Genomic DNA, 20,144 nt, shown 5'->3' with positions numbered 1-20,144 from the left:
TCCCCACATACTCCTGCAGCCATTTCATCGCTATGACTGGGTGGAAGCATAGAGCTGTTTTCTGCTAGTGCTTTGGCCCAACACTTACCAGGCCATGAGGGAGGAGATAGGTCCATCTGGTTGGAAGGTGCTAGATCAGCATCGAGAAGCAGCAGCCTGGGCTCATGTGCCAGTGCCAACCAGCCACACGTTCTCTTTCACAGCACCATTTTGAGAGAAATAAGAAATAGAGGCCCAAAGGGAGATGAAATCACCTGCTAAAGGTCATAGTACAACAAACCTAACCTCTCTCACAAGTTTTGCTAGTGCATTGTACCAAAACACCAAAAAATTACTTGTATGCTATATTTGTTTAGGTAATCCTATGCTTTAGATAATGGACAGCTTGGCCCTTCTGCACTGTGATCCACTCATAGGGCAAAGGAGTGTGTTTCAGCGAGTGGAGATTGTTTTCTGTCATGGCCATTGATCCTTTGTTTTCTGCATTTTTTCCCTGAGGATCCTTGACAGAATAAGTGCTCTGTCTTTATCTGTCCTAAAGGTCTTCAAGAGAGGCTGAAGGCTTGCTAGTTAGTACTGTGCGTAGTACTACTTCAAAGCCAGAATGGAGAACACCCTTCAAAACATGGTAAATTTTTGTTCCTAACAGTCCTGGGAAGATGCCTTCCAACACAAGTGGCTCTGTCAAGACCCTGTGCTTGAAAGGACAGTCCATCCACCTGCAAAGAGGCATGGCAATAGCCTTGAGAAATAATAGTTCTGGGGCAAGAAGGACTACATGCAAGCCATCTTTACAAATGTCAGAGGTTTCATTCCCTTGGATACTCTATACCTGTGGACACATCTGCTTGCGTCTGGCCACCACTTTCTCCTCTCTTCACACCTAACCTCTCTTCTTTTTTTCTTTCACACCATCTGCCAGCAAGAGGGCAAATCTCCTTTTGTATGAAGGCTGGTACCAGAACAGTGGTTGTCCCTACAAACTCCCTACCTGCCCTCCCCACATACAGTTTCCCTACGAAGCATCCTCCCTAACACACTGTGCTTGGCTTGCCTAAAGGCTGCCACCCTTTAACTAGAAGACAGGCTTCTGGCATTCTTGGGAAGCAAAACTACAGTCATGCTGGCAGCTGCTCTCTGCCCCTGTCTATTGAACTAGCTCAAGATGAAACCAGCAGCCTCTACGCTGCATTAGGAAAAGGCTTGCCAGTGGTCGAGGGAGATGATTACTCGCATCTGTTCAGCACTGGTAAATGTATCAGGGGTGCTGGGTCTACTTCTGGGCTCCCCAGTACAACACAGACAGGAACTTTCTGCAGCAAGTAAGTGAAGGACCATGAAAATGACAAAGGGACTGGAGTATCTGACACATAAGGAAAGGCTGAAAGCTGGGATTGTTCAGCCCAGAGAAGGCTTCAGGGGGAACTGATCCAGGTGTATGAATACCCAATGGGACAGCTACAGAAGATGAAGTCTCTAACTGGTGGCCAGTAAAAGGTCAAGAGGCAATTGGCATGAATGGAAATACAAGAATATAATTTCAACATAAACCACCCCCATACTTCTCGACTAAAAGGATGACCACCCAGACAGGATGTGGAGTCTCCATCCTTGGAGATACTCAAAATCCAATGGTATTGTGACCCTGAGCAACCTGCACTAGCTGGCCCTGCTCTGAGCAGGGGTTAGACTAGACAATTACCAGCCTCAACCATTCTGTGATTCTGCTTGCTGACCCTCATGTCCTGCAGTCAAGTCCCACTACCCTTACTTGTATTTTCCCTCAACCACCTTGGTGGAGTAATATTTGACACTCCTGGGTGAAGGGACAAATTAGCTCTTCTGCAGCAGATACTCAGAGACACCTGACCAGCTGACATATGCATACCTAATAGAGCAGTAGATGAGGAAAAAAGTCTTTCTATATGGTGTTAAGTCCAGACAAGCATGTGGGATTCATCCCATCTAAACCTAGACATTTGCAGTGTAATCATTTATGCCTGAGTTACATATCTAGGCTCCCTTTTGAGTCAATACAGAGAAATAGCCATTTCTAGAAAGTGATTCATGTGACCTGTTTTACATGAGATGAATCATGCCCAAAACCTGCTTTCTTTCTCTGCTGACTATTATGATGAGAAAGAGATGTGAAGAGGTCAGGTTTGGACTTCAACACTGCAGACATCTTATGGCATTTAGAATGATTCCCACCCTGATACTTGCGCAGAAGTCTATCTGTTATTGACTGGAGTAAATTTTTACACACCATAAAATGCAGTCAAAATTGATGTATGTCTCTTCACCTACAAATAGGACTAAACAGACAACCAAAAAGGACAGGCAAACCCCAGTGCGCTGCAGATTAAAAATTCATATAAGGAATCTAGGGGCAGGCTGGAATCCTGCTTTATTCTTCCAAGAATGAGTATTTTAGGGGTACAGCTCAAGGGGATTTTGAGTAATGGGACCTCATCTACTACATTATGCCAAAGTCAAGGTCCCCAAAGACAATCCTAGGGATTCCTTGTGTGGCTGGGCTCCTCAGCCTTGAGTCCAGGGGAGCCTAGAGAACTGGTTACTTGATCAGTCCATGTTATCATATCTGGGGAGAATAGAGGAGAAATGTGGACATGATGGCTCAGTAAAGAGATACCTTAGAGCCTCCTTTGCAATTGTTAGTCCAGATTCCTTTGCATACATCCATCAAGAGACTCTTACTGGGGCAGAAGATCTTCACCTTGTCATGCTACTGATTGAACTTTCTTACTCATAAACTACACTTGGTCTGCAATGACAAGCAGCAAAGAGGTAACGTACATCCTTGGCATGACAGGCCCTATGTTGGAGCATCAAATGCTTGAAGGGCACTGCAAGATGACACAACCTGTTTTGTTTTTTGAAATATGATGAGGCAATGTAGCATAAAACTGTTGTCCCTTTCTGCATTGGCTGGCATGCTTCTAGACAGCATCTGGACAGTATCTGTACAGAAGACTAGTCAAACTTGGCAGAGGTGGTTTGGCTATGCAGAATGATGCCTGCACATGCTATAGGAAGCCAGACTGCATAAACACACTATGGTGGTATGGGTGCTGGGGTGCAGTGTGGTCCTGGGTGCCTTAGATAATCAGCTTAGAAGCTCAATCTTAATGTTGTTGCAAGGGTTCTGTGAAAAGGCAATATAGCTCCAGGTTTCATCAGGCAGATAATTTTTGGGCAAGATGCTTAGCCCAGGGATTTTTCAAGGCAAGCCACAACTTTTAGAGATCTGCATACTTTTCTGGGATGTTAGAATTGTAGAAAAATAAAGGATTGAGAAAGAGTATATAAAGTCAACTAAGAAGAATGACATGCAAAATGTGAATGAAAATAGTTCATCTCTGCTGTGTGATGCAGGGATAAGGTTGATACACCTTACCAGTTTAAAATTTCACCATCAAAAAAATCATAAAGTGTTCCTATCCTATGTTCCTTTCATAGTGAAAGTGACTAACTTACAAAATGCTTGGAATACCTGACACTAATGTAACTGGCCCTTATTTAAAACTCAGTAATTTCACCCACTTGATATTGCATTTCCAATGGTATGAAAATATATTTAGATGTTATCTCACAGCAGAGCTGGGTGCACAACACCAAGACAGGGCCTTTTTTTCTCCTGCTCCACAAGCGTCCACCTTGTTGGAAATACATGATCTCCACCACTCCTTGCACCGGTACGATTCCATGGAGGTCAAGAACATTTCGGCTGCAGAGCTTTTTACCCCCCAACCTTTTCAAGATTAAAATGAGAGGAGAATCAATTTTGGTGAGCTCACATTCATCCTCAATGAGCAGAATTTCAGCTCCTGACACAGTGTAAAGTTAGTCTTTCTCTCCTGGAGGAAATCAAGGACTTGATCAGAAAGGGAACTGCAAGCAGTGTTTGAGTACATCTGTCAATGTCCTGGGGAACTCTGCAAAGTGCTTTTGCAAAGTACTTAGGATCTGATCTGGGGGAACGCCCTTATTCAGAAGCACACATTTGCATGCCATTAACATCCCACCACTTTCAGTACTTAAGCTGTCTTCTGAACTGGGACTTCCTCCTGTGGTGTATGCCTTCATCTCATCACTTGTCCCTATGTGTTTACACCTAGCTCAAGTAACGGCTCCAGTCTGGGCTTGTGAGAGGAGGGAACAATAATGATCAAAGCAGCAGCATAAGTTTTCAAGTGCTGTTGGGAAATCATGTGCTGTTTTTCTATTCTTTGTCTAAATTTTCCTGATTTTTCTATTTCAGAGCTAATTGAGCTAGGGGCAAATTGCCTATTCACCACAGCCTAAAAACACATTGTTTCTGATGATGATTGCTTATAGTAAGTACACCAGTCTTAAATGGGTGGAGTTGGTCAACAGAGCATCCCTGCAGTTTCACAAGAAGGGCTATGCTAATTCACAGCAGTTAAATATCTGTCCCCTTGACTTCACTTTGCTAGTCAAATGGGTAAATAGCTTCCAAAATACACAGGACTGCACAGCTGAAAATCTTAAAAGTTAGCATGGCATGAAAGAGCATTGACCAGCTGTATGGGATTCATCGCACCAGCCTCAGATGTCTTGTGCATCCAAACTCACCATGCCTTCTTCAAAGACAGTGCTAAGATACCATTTCTCTGAGTTACTTTATCTGTCTGTTTCAGGATGAGATGAACTGTACCTTGGAGCTGCTTACTTCTTTCAGTCAACTGTTAAAGGAAGCTTAGGTGATCATCTTAGACATAGCCATGCAAAATGGAAAGGTGAATCCCATGTGTTTTGCCTGGAGATGCTAGCCCTCTGTAGAACCTCTTTATTCAGAGTTTCTTTTATGTCCAGAAGACCCCTAAAAGCCTTCACATTCCAGAAGATAAAATAATCCTGTTCATTAGGAAGTTCTTCACTAACAGTTACACTGAGGACCTTTATCAAACTGCTGTGTCACAGAAGCCCTGAGATTTGGTTTACTTAAAATCAGATCTTCAAGCCAAACTGTAGCTAAAATACTTTGCCTCGCATCAAAACCCAGCAATGCCCCGTAACATTCAACCTTTTACTATGTTTTAATGACAATGTTTTGTTTAAAAAAGCCCAAAACAACAAAACCAACAGTACCTGGAGGATTATGTTGTGTCAGTCACTGGCCCAAGGATGACTAATACTTTTCATTTCAACCATCTATTATGACCAGTGGGTGTCTTTTGTTAAATTATATACTTCATGGTGATGCCTAAAGGCTTTGTCTCTTCCCACGGACCTTTCCCTGGCACTTCTATTGACATGTCAGCAGCAGTTCCATGAAATCTTGGCTTTGCTGTTGGAGCTAACTTAAGAGGTTGCCAATGCGATTTCACCATTTCAGTCTCCCAAATGCCCCTCTTTGCTGTCATGGCCTTCTCGGTGATGCCGCTGCCAGAAATCAGAACCGATTCACTTCTTCTGAGACAGTGTTATTCTTGCTGTTCAGCCCTGCAAAGTCTGTTTCTGGAAACAGGAGCTGTCCACAGAGAGGGCAGTGCTCTGCGGTGTGAAGACAGGTACGAGGTGCTGGGGAAGGGAGGAGAGGGAACATTTTAAATTAGCTTCACTAATAAAGCCAGAGTTTCCTGAAATTATGGCTTCTGCAGACCTCATGCTGTATAAAATGAAAGGGAAACTCAAACCAATTAAGCCTGTGTATTAATTGTGGAAATCCTTACATTTCCTTCAACAGCTCTGGGTTTTTATTTTTTCATTTGAAAGGACAGTTAATTTTCACCTCTGCGTTTTTTCTCCCTTGTTTTGCATTTTGGTGATAATTCACTCCTCGTTTTTAGAATGTCTTTTGAAACATAACTCCCTACTCAGTGTAAAATATAACACAAAATGAAAATCCCTTCAATATTCAAATAAAAGTCACTCGGAAACTGAAGAAGAAAGCTTTCAAAGGGCAGACTTCAGTAGCCTTAATGTTTGTTTAAAATATATGCTTTACACTTTAATTTTGATTTCTATAATTTACCTCGCTTAAGCCACAGTCCTCAGAGATTTATGAATTCTCAGGGAGTTTGCACAATGCATGAAGTTCAACGCGAGGATAAATGTGCAGGATTGAAGGCGGCTGTAGTCAAACCAGGGCACTGTGAGAATTTATGCTCTCACAGCCTTCTTGCAGAAGCCCACTGTTGGAAGAAGTGCATTGGCTTCATTCTGACAATGTGGTAACTTCTGTACCAGCTGTGGCCATGGTTACAGGTCGGTTATTACCGGACCTGTTGGCTTTTGGGGATCAGCTTGCTCTGGATCAGATATAAGCACACAATAATCTTCTTTCTGTTCAGATAGCCCAAGTATACAGAAATATTTCTGCGCCAGCTTTATGCTTTTATACCAGGTTTAAGCTGGCTACAGTACCCGCTCCATCAGATGTTCTGGGGTAAAATGACTCCTTCAGAAGTTTTTGAACCCATGTGAATTGACAGAGTAACTCTATACAGGTTCAGTGCTTTGCATCGTGGTGTTGTGGTATATCTGACTCAGTAAGTGGCACATCAAGACTATGTTCAGGGCCACGTCAAAACCGGGCTGAAGTTCTTGAGACGTAATCCCCACCAATCCCCTCAGGAGCCTGTTAGGCTTGCAGACTCAACTTGAACTGTGTTTATACACAGTGGTTGCCTATGAAACAGCAACCCAGCCACCTCCATGCTCACTTCTTCGCTTGTTTCTGCTCTTTCCCCACACTGTGAGCACAACTGAGCTGGATAAAACAAAATCCGAAAGCAAGGGTTATTTCCAATGACGTGTTTGATCACATGGCTGTACAAGTAAATGCACTGGCACAACAAGGGCAGTGCCACAACAGGAACAAAAGAGCAGGAGGAAAAGCACAGGATACGTGCCCATGTGCTTGGTGGAGAAGGCTTGGGAAATCCTGCACTGCCTCTAGAGAAATGCCAACAGAGCCCCAGCCACCATCACGCTGGTAGAGCAGCTTTTCTTACGCAAGGGCACAAATGTGAAATGAGCGGGTTGTCTCCCTGCCTTGTTCATCGTCCTGAAGCACGGATCTCAAAACTCTGGGTGAGCATCCCCAGGTGCCCCTGGGTGAGATAAGGCACATCAAGATGAACATGAGGAGGGCTAACACGCCCAGAGGAGTTCTGGTGCAGACAGGGAGGAAAAAAGTTTGCTCACAGCAGCTACAGATATGGCTCAGGGCCCTGTATAAGAGGTGAAATAAGTGTCACAGTTGGGTCACGAGAAGATAAATACAAGCCAGCTTAGCTACAAGCAGAGATAGCTTGTGACAGCCAGCCACACTTGGTAATTGCATGCTTTTGTGTGATAGATAGCAGGACCAGAAACAGCTAACTTACTAAAACTTAGGGCATGGGCAGTGTCCAAAAATATACCCAGGATTACAAGGATACCCTTGTAATCACCAATTACCCCAAGCATGCACCAGTATTTTTATGTGGGGTTTATGCACTTTTTTTATGCCAGCTTTAAGCCTGTCTGCAGGACTGACAATTCCCAGTGTGATGTGAAGTGTGAGGTCCTGCGCTGCGCTGTGAATTCAGTCTGGGTAGATCTATTAGGGGTGTGGAGTCACAGAAAGACTGTGGCAGCATGAAATCACCCCTCCTTGTCCTGTTCTGTTCCAGGGACGGGAGCAGCTTCCTTGCGGAGGCTGTGGCTCTGCAGATGTAAATTCTGTGCGGGCGTGTTCAGAACCAGATTCAAAATGCCCCAGCTAGGTGATGCAAACTGCTGAACTTCGCTGGTTTGGATTTGTTCACAGATTTTCCTGGGAGCACATTGTCCTGGCAAACCTCATACCATTTCAGCTATCAGCTCCTCACATCCGTAGGCTTTTGATGGACCAGGTACCATGTGTCTTCACCACACTCAGTGTAAAAGCATAAGGAAGATATAAACACCCTATCACATTATTTTCATAAGAACACTGTCATATGCTCACTTCAGATCTGAATCGAGTTAGAACTGCTGGGTGTTCCACTACTGCACAGGTGTGATAGAATGCGACTAACATTAACTTGTCTCCCTAGGCCATACTGCAATGCCACTTGAGGTAACTCACCCCAATGAGTAATGACTTTTAGGACATAATTTTGTGGTACCTACATCTCTGTGCAACAATTTGAGGAATTCCTGCTTTCACATTACTGCCCACCACTCCTTCAAAGCAGGATGTTAATAAGAGGTAAAGCAAAGCCTGCAAAAAATGGAGAAAACAGGTGTTTTCTTTTTTGCTAGGTTAAGCCCAGGTACCTGACCATATCACAGGTGAGCTGTACTGGCACAGCTGAAAGAACAGCACAGATGTGGAGCCTGGCAGGGGATGGGGAAAGGTGGGTACCTCAGAATTGCTGACAGTGCTGACAGTGCTGTGCCTTCCTGCCCAGCACTGAGCAGCCGTGGGAAGTGCAGTGCCTCGCTTTGCCACTCTTCCCGTGCTAGCAGGAGTGCTATATTTAGGCAGCCCCTGTGTTCCAGGAGTCCTGTCAATCCAGTCCCTGAAATGCTAACAGAGGAAGCCAGGGGGTGGACAGGAAGCTGGTGGATGGCCCCAAAGCATACAGCTGGTGGAAAGCTGCTCCTTTTGGGCCCTGTGCAGCTCGGTGTCACCTATAGTGTAATCTACATGTGCTTCCCTCTCCTTGGGTCCAGCTACGGGCCTGAGCCTTGCCTGCATGCCAGTATGAGGGTATCAGTCTGGGAGGCAGGGAAGTACTGTGGGGGTGAGGGAAGCAGCAGGATGTCAGCAGCAGCAGTGAGGGCACAACTGGGCAACCTAGCTGCAGGGACATGTCCCACGTCCGTATGACATTCAGATGTAGCATGTAAGAACCTGGGTGTGCCAGCAGTGCTCACACAGAGCAGCCCACACATGGAGGTGTGAGATAGTGGTGGTGGAAGCAGCAGAGGAGCATAAGATGGAGGAAGGCTGATTGTGTGGCACCCTTCTGTATGTGCTCTGGTCCCTGTGTGCCTTGTAATCACAAGCACGGGGAGAACTCACCCAGCATGAGGAGAACAAGCAGTCTTTAAAGCCTCCTAACCTCCCTCTGGTCTCGGGAGCCCACTCACAGCAGGAGAGCTGCATTGTGCAAAGCCTCATCCATCCCTGGTTGCTAATCTGTCCTCTGCTATTCCTCACCCTAGCCTGAGACTTCCTCATGGACTTCCCTAGCCAATGTGAGAACCATTTCCCTAGACAGTACAATGGGGCACATGTCTAACACTTCACAGTATCAAGGAGGTCAAAGTCACTCCCATTTTCCACACAGGGAAAAGGAGTGGAGGCAGGAAATGAGATGCCCCAAGGCTACGGGATGAATCAGTAGCAGAAGCAAAATGAAAACTCAGAACTTCCTGTCTCTTTACTCATCTCCTTGAACACTGTTGATGATTAAGCTCTTAAAAAGTTAATGCAGTTGATGACCTCTACATCTCTGGTCAGTGATTAGGGCCCCAGTGTATTAAATGTGGAAAAGAATAAGCACAGTTTCAAAGAACTGGGAGGAAAAAAACACAGAGAACAAGGAATTTCTTTTGTGGCTACAACATAAACGTTGGGTTCCCATTATTCCCACAGTGCCTCTTCCAGTAAGGAAGGAAGTTGCTCTAGTTCTACCCCTGTGGGTCCACTGAGATTTGAAATTGGCTTAAGCCACAGCTACCACCAACAGGCAATGCTATGGTTACACTTCCTCCCCTGCACATAGTTTCTGCCCCCCCCTTCCCTCTCACCAACACAACCACTCCAGCAGGCATACGAGGAACCAGCCCAGGGAACTGATCAATTGAAACATCAAAAAGTCTTTTCCTTTCTCCTGGGCTATCACTGCACAGCTGTACGAAAGCCTATGCTGACACAAGGGATGAGGTGCCAGATGAGAGGAACAAAAGGCTGAAGAAAGGGAGCTTCAGCCTCCCTCCTTCAGGGATACTGAACCTGCTCAGGGAAGTTCCTCTCCTCTGTTCCATCGGCTGCTGCAAGCCCAGGGAGCAGGAACGGGTGCGACTGTGTCCAAGGGTGACAGAAAGCAGCACAATGACCCTGCAGCTTTCTCTTGCTTTGTTCCCAAACAGATGGAGCTGACTCAGATTTTTTGATGCTTCTACTTAGTTTGTCATTAGAAGACCGAGTCATTTACTGCTCTGTCTGTGGGGTGACTATCCACAGGGCTGAAATTGCCTATCCTTGCATTTCATCTGCATTATGATTTTCAATGGATGTCTCACTCTGTCCCCTTCAGGGGTGCTGGTTTCACTCCATGAGGAAGCCTAAACAGACCGCTCATCTTCTTTCCCGTGGTTTTAGGTTTGGGCTTTTAACCTTTAGATTTTCCAAACTTGGGTAAGTATGCTGTGCTGGTGAAGAGCATGATGAACATGTGAACAGAGTGGTTTTGGCCGCAGCCAGAGAGACTTCTTCCTGGAGAAAGCAACCCTTTCATCCCTCTGCTTGTGTAGGAAGGAAAAGGAAGGTGAGGTAGTGCGGTGTTTCACCTCAGGAACTAGCAGGAAGCTAGTGTGGCATTTACTGCTTTATGAAAACTGGTTTTTTTTTTTTTCCCTTAAAGTTAGGGGATGCACCAATTTTCAAGGATTCACAATCTTGTTAGCACTTTTGCTTCTTTAGTGGTCTTCTAGATTCTTTCAGTATCTGATATGATACTAAAACAAACCAAAGAATAAAACTCACTGTAGTAAAATATAAGCTCAAAGATGAGCTGGGACACTGTGGTGGAGCCACATCAGAGCTATAATGGTGAAAATGTGTATTTGGGCTTAGACCCTCAGCTCTAAAAAAACTCGAGACTGTATTTACAGGGGCACAAGAAAGGTGTTACATGCTGAGTATGGACAACTTGAGTCCAGAGCCTGGGCTTGAAAATTCTTGTTTCATCCTGAATGACACCGCAACAGTCTCTGAGGTAGTATGAAAAGGGATTGTGGCATTATAACAGACAAGTTCCATAGGAATGTCATTTTTATACCCAACAACAGTGAAAAAAGGGAGTACCAGGAGAGGACTGGAAACCAGGACATCACCATGATGCTGCATGGGGAACCCATCATGAAAATGATATGGAAAATTCTTCCCTTGTATTAAAAAAGAAGGCATCAGAACTAGAAAGGGTCCAATGAAGGGCAAGTATGGAATGGCTTCCATTCATGGTATCACTAAAAAGACCAGAACTTGCTAGCTGGCAAAAAACTAGGGGGAACACAACAGAAGTCTATTTTAAAAAAAAAAATGGAAAAAATGAGTAGGAAATGACTGTTGTCCCATCCGACACAAGAGCCAGTCATGGATCCTTTCAATCTAGCAAATGATGGTTCAAAGCCAATGAACAAAGGTGGTCTCCACAAGCAGCTAGTTCATCTTTGGAACTCCCTGCCAGAGGACACTTTAAGAGCCAGAATCATGTATGAATCTGCAAAGTAAATGGGCAGTCTAATGGAAGGCAAAAATCATCAAAGACTATGAAACACGGTGACACCAAACACTGCCGAAGAACTCCCTGGGCTGCAGAGAACTGGGAGGATGTCCTAGGGAAGTATCACTGGATGGTTAACATATCCCTCAGCATCCACCACAGGCTACTTCTGGAGACGGTAGGACGCTGGGCTAGACAGGCAATGGGGCTGACCTAGCAAGGCTGCTCTCATGCATAAGAAGACAGAGTTAAATCAGCCATGTATTGCAAACCAGGCCGATGGTAACAAACCTTTGTGGAAATCCACTTTTCAACACTTACTGCATCTCTAGACCTGATCCTACTACTGTGTGTGTGCACTCAGATGGACCCAGCACTGAGTCCATTGCAAATCAGTTGCCGCCTTATGTTTATGGGTTGCTGTACAGAGGAAAACAGTTGCCTGGTCTGGCCCTGGGTTTCCTTTCTTTGTAGCTGCAGTTTAAGTGAAAATGAAGTACACCATGTTATGGTAATTTATCCTTACATTTTCTGCTCAACAGGGTTGCTTTGTTTTGAAAGTATGTTTCTGTGATACTTATAGCTATGTATATGTAAGTTTGTGGTTAAAGTAGAAGAGACAGGAAAACCTTGGTTCCCACAGGAAACGTAACTCGACCTCTTGCAAGCAGGTAACACTTTTGCCATATCGGTGTGATAAAGAACTTCAATGAGAGACAAATCCTGCCAAGGTTTACACCTGCTTGCAACTGCCTGATGTGACTAGCTTCAGAGTGGTTAATGAGACTTTTCCATGATTCAGATGCTGCTGGAAGATGCTTTTGGGTGGGAATGGGGCCTAAGACAATTCTGGCTGCCAGTAAATGGTGTGTTAAAATCACAGCACCATCTTAGCAGTGCTGGACCTGGTTCTGGAGCCTAGGGTTTGCCTCTGTGTCTGCGAGGTCTCTTGATGGGGCAGGAACTTTCCTCCTGTAGGCCTAGAGTCTTGGGGTGGGGGCCACAAAATGAGAGATACAGCTTTGTGTGTGGGGAGGAAGAGGTGGGAATGGAAAATACCCCCACGCCCCACCCCAAGGGCAATGCCTGTCGCGACAGCCTAACATTGACCCTGCTGTCCCCCTCCAAAACCGCCGGGGGCCGGTTGGCACACGGGCCCCTTCCTTGCCCAGGCCTCGGGGCAGCGACAGGCTTGGGGGGGCCACAGCAGCCGGCCCGGCTGAGCCCGTCCCTCCCCGTCCTGCCGCCTCGGCCACGGCCCTGCCGCGGACACGCGTGGGCTCCGCCACACACCCCCATCCGCCCCACCGGGGCTATTGTTGGACTGCGGACAGCGGCGGGGGCAGGCGCACCGCTGCCACGGCCGCTCCCCTCCCCGTCCTTCTCTCTTTCTCTCCCCGCGAGTTTACCCAGCAGTGCTCTGGTGCGGGCGCGTTTCCGCCGGTTTTTCCTGTTGAAGGGAAGGGGGAGCTGTTTTCTTTCTCTCCCTCCCTCCCCGCTCGCAGTATATTTTGTATCCCTTTTCTCCTCCTCCTCCTCTTCCTCCTCCCTCTTCTCCTCCTCCTCCCCAGCTATCTTTGTCTGGCTCGCAGCACCCCACTCCATCCGCGCGCCCGTGCCCCGCCGCCGGGACGCGCAGCCGCTGCCCGTCGGTGCCCGACACCGTTTCATGCGAGGGCAGCGCCGCGGGAAGGGCTCGGAGGCGGCGGGGGCTCCGCCGCGACGTTGGGCGTGAGCTCTCCCCAACCCCCCTTCATGCAAGAGCGGGGCCGCGGCTGCCGGCTCCCGGCGTGAGCGCCGCCGCCCCGGCCGGGCCGAGCCGAGCCGAGCCGTGCCATGCCCGGGCAAAGGGTGCACCGTGAAGCTACCAGAGGCTGCCGGCCCCGGCGCCGCTCCTGCCGCCGCCGCCGCGACATGGTGTGAGCCCGCTGCCGCCGGGCACGCACCGACCGACACACCGAGCGAGCGACCGGCCCGGGCACCGCGGCCCGCCTCGGAGGGACCCAGCCCCGCAGTGCACCGCGGGGAGACAGACGGACCGCAGCACCCCCTCTCCTTCCTTCCTTCCTTCTCCCTCCCTCCTTCCCTTCCTTCACCTCCCTCTCCCCCCTCCTCCTCCCACCATCCATCTATCTATCCATCATCCCCCCCGCCAACCCCTCCCAATGCTGAAGAGTTTCAACCCGGCGGGGCTGGAGTAAAGAAGGGAAGGGCGGAAGGGAGGAGAGGAGCTCCGTGCAATTCACAGCTGCTCCGGGGAGGGGTGAGCGGAGGCCTCGCTATTATTTAACAGAGAAGAAAAAAATAACAAGGAAAAAAAAATACATATATAAAGGAAGAGACGGGAAAATGGCGAACGATTCTCCTGCAAAAAGTCTGGTGGATATCGACCTTTCCTCCCTGCGGGTGAGTGCAGGGGTGGGGATTCCCCCGAGGCCGGCGCTCCCCTGGCCGGAGCTGCCGGGCCGGCGGTGGTGGTGGGAGCGGCCGGGTCCGGGGCTGGGTGCGGGTCCGGTGTCGGGGCGCGGGGGGCCGGCGGCTGTGGCGGCGTGCGGGGAGCCCCGCGGGGGGAGCGCGGCCCTGGGCTGCTTTTCCTTTGTTTGCATGTATTGGCATGTGCGTGGAAAAACAGGGCGCAACAGCTGCACGCCGCCAGCAGCCATCGCCTGACAAAGTGTAACCCCGCTTCTCTTCTCCCCCCCTCACCCCCACCCCTCTCTGCCCCTTCTGCTCCCCAGGACCCCGCTGGGATATTTGAGCTGGTGGAAGTGGTTGGCAATGGCACGTACGGGCAAGTCTACAAGGTTTGTGGCAGCGTTTCTTCTCCTTTTATTATTGCCGTTTGTCGAGAGGGTACCCGGTGGCTGTGCCGGGATGACCGCTCGCGGAAGGCGAGCCGCCCGCTGTCGTTGGGGGTGATAAAAATGTTGTCATTGTTACTGCCCGTGACAAGTTTGGCAGCCTCTCGGCTTCGGCGTTTACAGCGGGGCAGGAATTACTCTCCCGAGCACACATCCTGAAATGGTGAAATAGTCCTTTATTGTCCTTATTCCCCCTGCCTTCTCCCCAAAGAAATAACCGAACGGGGTGGACACTGTCCGAGTGTGTTGTGGCTGTACAAATAGGTCCATGGGCTTATTAAAATTGCTGCTGTAAGTCCTCATGGAAGTTGCTGCTGCTGCGGTGACTTTAGACAAAGGCATTGGCCTTCGTTAAGATTGTCACCTGGTTTCCTTGTTGGAAAACCTTCAGAGTGCTGAAGGTGTGAAGTCGGGAGTGAGTGGTGCCACATCCAGCCCTGCATGGTTTTGGAGGGTCAGGGTGACAATGATAAGCAGTCGAAGCAGGGAAGCTTATTTTGTGAAAATCAGAATTCCCAGAATAACCTGTTTGACAAGTGTATGACTTTAAAAAAAAGAAGGGTGCCCATATGGGTGTGAAAAGAGCCTGCTTTTTTTTTTCTTCCCCTCCAGTGTGCAGTCAGTGGAACAAACAAATCTTGAGATTCTGTGACTTTGCAGTGAGTGCTGCCTACCAGGATGACTAATTATTCACACAGTCCTAATACTTGGCAAAAGGCTGAAGGCTCCGGCCTTAAGCTGTGCAGAAATGAAAGGCACATTTGCAGGGGGAAGGAGAGGTAACTGGAGGTGACCGATAGTGCCTATCTGCTTTGGTTTTATTTCATTTTCTATTATATTTATTTATTATTTTGCTTGTAAACAAAGCAGAATAATTGGTGAGTTTCCCTGATGGGGAGATACTGCTGGTTGCAGCTCCAGTAACTAAATAAAGCACTTTCGTGCCTCTTCGGCAAACAAAACACATGTCAGTTTGTTTTGAGGGCGTGAACCTCAGCCTCAGTACTGATGGAGAGGTAGTCTGCCTGCGGTGCACGAGTTGCATGTGAAGAGTGGAGGTGGAATAACCAGGCTGCTGCTGTTGGCAGAAGGCTGGGGAAAAGGATGTGGCTCAGAGGGCCAGAGAGGAAGGGGGAGATGAGTGAGAAGCTGCACTTCATAGAATCATAGAATGGTTTGGGTTGGAAGGGACCTTAAAGCTCATCTAGTTCTACCCCCCACCGCCACAGGCAGGGACACCTTCCACTAGACCAGGTTGCTCAAAACTGACCATTTTCCCCCCCCCTAGCATTTAATTTCTGACAAATGAAATGGCACCGTTTGTGTATTTTCTGTAGTCCTTCTGCTCCCAGAGCTTGCATCACCTGAGCCCTTCTTACATAAAGAAAAAAAAAAGTAGGGCGTGAATGTGTGACTTGAAGCTCTCCTGTTAATTATTGCAATTTGGTGCATTGTTTCTTGGCTTACTTGTTAATACTTTGACTTAATGAGCGAAGTCCTGGGTGGTTTAACAGCCTTGACAATAGGGATCTTAAATTTCATTTTCCTAGGTATGCTAGAGCCCTCCTGGAATAGTCAGCATTATAAATGAAACTCAGCATATGCATTTAGTGACTTGGAAGAGTGAATGACACCTAAGGTCTGAGGGGCATCTGTGTCGCTCTGATAACAGGGGAAGCAGGAGGCTGTTTCTGTCAGGGCATTAGTTTAAATGTGTGTCTGATGTGAGGTTTCCCCTGCCCTTCCTCATGGTTACCTCTTGCCTGGTGACTGAGGGCATGGTGCTTTGGGTGCCAGGGATAAAAGAAGTAGGTGAATACTGCTTTGCTATGGAGCCTGTTGGACAGTAATGGATTGTCAGCTGTGTAAATTTGGATTGGCACTGCTGCTTCTCTGTGTACAGAGGCTTGACATGTGGACACCTAACAGGGTTGTATGTAAACAAAAAACACCAAAACAACAAACTTCTTTGTTGTGATTAAACCTGGGCTTTATTCTTAAAATAATGCAGTTATATAAAAAAAAACCCATAGATCAGTGCAGTAGGATTTAGCTTTTCTCAGCCACTCTTTTGTTAGGAAAAATGCTCCAGGGACAGGTAGAGACGAAACTGTGTGTGTATGTGGTGAGGGCTTTCGGAGGAACTGCATAACCGAGGGAAAAACGTGGTTACGCTGTGTTTGCTTGTTGCCTTCCGCTTTCCTCCTACCCAGCAACCTCTCCTCGGAATCCCTCTTCCCAGATGGTCTTATTTCCCTTTCCAGCAGGCTGTCATCCCAAGGGACAGACGGGGGGTGGGGGAGAAGGGATAGGTAGGTTGTCTGTGGAGGTGTGTGTGCCCCCAGATGTGCGGGGCAGTGTTACTTTGATGTACTTCCACGCTGGTGTATCGGCATCGGCGATGATGTCACCCGGGAGCGGGATTGGCTGGCTACCTGCCACTGCGGGAGGACGGAGGGAGCGGGAGAGGGCATGACGTTATCTCTTTGTCTAGCTCATACACCCTGGCGATGATACCGAAGGTCGTGTGCCGTGCTGGGGAGTCTGCTTTCCAGCCCGGGTGGGAAGGGCACTGCACCGACCTGTTGAAAGGCAGAGAATAGTCCTGTTCTCCTCTTTGCCTCAGCTGGGCTTGCTGGAAATAGCTCAGCTCTGCCAAGCTAAAGATATTTCTATACATAGTTCTACCATAGCTATTTATTTAGCTATATATAGGTGTATTGATGTATATTGGAACATGAAATACAAGGACAGCCCTTGTTTGTTTGGCATCTAAATGCAAGTGGAGTTACACCCTGTCATGGAGTAGTGTGGATCCTCGTGGGATTTTATGCCATTAAATGGGTTGGCTTATGTGGAGTGTACTGTAGGCCTGGGACCTTGGTGGTGAGGTTTTAAAAATACTAAGTTTTCAGCTGCTGTGTTGAAGTCTATAGAGTTTGTTATTTTCATCTTCATAACCTGGCTTACGCTTCTGCTGTGTGAAGGAACCTTGTGTTTCAAGAGGAGCTTGTTATGCAGCACTGAATGGGGCAAGCCCGAGTTCCCCAGGCCTGGGTACCCAAAAGACTTGGGTTGTTCTGGGGAAGTCTTTGTGCAGGGGAAGGGGCTGCGGCAGGAGTGTTTTATTCATTTTAGGGCAAAGCAGAGCTCATCCAAAATCCTGGGGAATGAAAAGCCAGCCTGGAAGTTGTTTGCCCTTCTGTAGTCAGCTCAAAATCTGAGAATAATGGCACAGAAGAAAGAAGGAAGCTTCTGCAAATTGCATCACTTGTAAGTTAGAAAGCAAAGGTTTAAACGTTGCAGAGCAGAGTTCCTTCTGAAAACACCGGCTGCACAGCCCCCTGAGTCCTTGAACACTTTTAAGGAGCCCCACGCCTCTGCTGGAGTTTGGAGAGGAGAAATTGCCCTGCAACAGGTTGGTATCAGCTGATGGGAGCGAGAGGCATGTGCGGGCTTGTCCCTGCCTGCCTGCCTGCAGCAGGCAGAGCTGGCATTGGAGCTCACCTGCCTGGGGCTGGAGCCCCTGAGCCCTCTTTTAACCAGCAGAATAGTGATGTGCCACCTTTAAGCAGTGAGGTGCAAGCAGGGGATGATGCCAGCGCACACAGAATTCAGAAAAACCATAATAGTCTGTAGCTGCTTTTGTGTGCATGCTGCAGTCCTGTGGGGTGGCTGTGCCTCCAGTCCCTGTCCCTCCTGAGCTCTGTGCTGCTTCACCTGAGCTCCTCGGTGTAGTTGGAACTTGCAGCCAGCTTACCGAATGATCAGTTGCCTTCAGGACTTTATATCTGATCTTTTTCAAATCGTGCAGAAGCATTTTTAGCATTGCTGTGGTCAGATTTTAGTATTTCACATCCAGCAGTAAGCTTCATTTGAAATTTGGCTCTCACAAAATGAAAACACTCCTGAAATTTCCCTTGAGATAAGATTCAAACTAGGTATTTGCTTCCCTTCTATTTTTTTCTAAATGCAGAAATGACCTGTGAGCTAAAGGGATTGGTTAATATTTTGCACATATTAAAATCTCTATCATCTGATTGTTCGTGGAGGCACAAGTATTCTGTTACTGAGACTGAACTGTGTGAAGCTGCTGAGTCAATTTATTTCGGGGTGTGCATATGTGTTTTTAAAGACAGTTAACACATTGAAATAGCTGTTGTGAGTGTGCTGTTACATCTTGCAGATAGACATCCTAATTCTCTTGTGGCAGCGATGACTGGGGGGATGGCTGGTTTTGTGTGAGTTCTGAGGCATCACAGGAGTGCACCAGGGAGAGGAGAATTAGGGATGATATTCCTAATTGCCCTCAGCACAGGCTGGTGTGGCTTTAGAACAGCCTTGTAATAGTTAACTCATAGTGAAGGCTTCTTTTGTTGATTTATGTTGCAGCCTTCCAAAACTGCATGTAAATGATGTGTATTGTCTAACTGCTGGCTCGTAAAAGGAAATGATGTAAGATGTGATCGTTTAAATGCTGATTTGAAAAGAAATTAAAACTTGGATAAATGTTTTCCCACGCTAAGGATACTCTATTTTTGTCTTAATGGACTTTCTATCTTAGAAGGTGACTGTGTTGGGGGGTAGGGAAAGAGGACAGTGCTTGGTATTCTCTACTAACTCAGTTGGATTTATTTTTTAGCCCTCCCCTCCTTTTCCTTCTTTCACTGCTAAAGGGACATCATTGTGGATTCAGATGATTTTGTTAACACGAATACAGTTCCAGTCTTATCTCTATAAAGACAAACTGTGCTGAGGATCAGTGAGGTCACTGGCTTTCAGGAACTGGTTCAGACCAGCTCTCTTAAGTATGAACTGCCCTTCTTGCTTTCCTCCTCGGACTTTTTGTGGGTTGTATTGCAATGGGAGAGTTTGCTGTTGGAGAAACCAGGAAGGACCAGGCAGCGGCTGGAGAATGCTGGCATTTCTCTGGGTCCTGCAGCTAGGTGTTTGTGCCCCTGTTCTCCCCCAAATTGGCTGAACTTTTGAGCAGTTCTCCATCACCCAAATCCTTCTTAATTAAATATACAAAAGCTAGGCAGGTGGCCAGTGGGGATTACTGATATTTATTTTTATTGAAAAAGAAAAAAAGAAAGCAACCTGCTAGTTGTGGGTAGCTGCGTGTCCCTCTTGTTCTTCCTCCCCCGGTCCATCTGTCTGTTTGTCAAAACATCTTTTCTTTTGTATCTTGTCTTAAATCAGATTGCAGACTCCTGGGCAGGGACTTCTTATTCCTGGAGTAATCGTAAGAGGCACTCTGGGACCTGGCTTTGTGCAGTGATTTGGGGTGGTGGATATGACAGAACACAGCCTTATGCTGACTCCTAGGAAATTTTCTCAGCTTTCTGTAGGGAGATTTTTTCTGTTGAAGAGGATAAAATTTCAGTTGAAATAGTCCTGTACTCTCTCCTTGCTTTTTATGTGTGTGTGTGCTCACTCCCTGTTGGCAATGGTAGGGGTCATTTCCCCAGGTCTGCAAAGGTGGATGGTTTTAGCCATAAGGCTCTCTGCACCTCGCTCTGGGCATGGAGAGGTGAGCTTTGTTCGTGAAGGCCGAGGGTTAGGGGTTGTTTTTAGTTTAGGTGTACTGAAGAAAGAAGGGGAGGAAGAACAGAATGTACAGCTTCTGTGCCTTGCTTTAGTTTTGCTCTCTCCTGGTAATGGAAATTTTGGTGATGTGTCAACTTCTAGGTACCAGAGCATCAGCGGTAGCGTGCAGAAGTGCTTTTTCTGGCCTCTGTGATGATGGCAGGTCTGCGCCTCCCACCCTAGGGGGTTGTATAGAGGAATGTCCCCAAAGTGAATCCAGCAT

General features: G+C 47.4%; 1 protein-coding gene across 9 annotated transcripts in view; it reads left to right on the top strand.

The window, feature by feature from the left end:
- The first annotated feature begins 12,926 nt into the window (after window positions 1-12,926).
- The window catches only part of MAP4K4 (mitogen-activated protein kinase kinase kinase kinase 4), a 165,017-nt gene continuing 157,799 nt past the window's right edge, over window positions 12,927-20,144 (top strand). For 3 of the 9 annotated variants that reach the window (XM_062606929.1, XM_062606928.1, XM_062606926.1), the window contains exons 1-2: window positions 12,928-13,877; window positions 14,210-14,275. In XM_062606929.1, the coding sequence (XP_062462913.1) occupies window positions 13,821-13,877; window positions 14,210-14,275 (123 nt within the window). In that variant the 5' untranslated portion in view covers window positions 12,928-13,820. Of the gene's footprint in view, window positions 13,878-14,209; window positions 14,276-20,144 lie in introns of all 9 variants that reach the window. The other 6 variants (XM_062606934.1, XM_062606932.1, XM_062606930.1 and 3 more) reach the window with 3 other exon arrangements.

The sequence above is a fragment of the Pezoporus occidentalis genome, unplaced genomic scaffold (genome assembly GCF_034315485.1).
Source record: "Pezoporus occidentalis ecotype Australia unplaced genomic scaffold, CSIRO_AGI_Poc_V1 ctg99, whole genome shotgun sequence".
Classification (NCBI taxonomy): domain Eukaryota; kingdom Metazoa; phylum Chordata; class Aves; order Psittaciformes; family Psittacidae; genus Pezoporus; species Pezoporus occidentalis.
The sequence above is the reverse complement of the archived record's forward strand: the minus strand, read 5'-3'. Positions and strand labels throughout refer to the sequence as shown.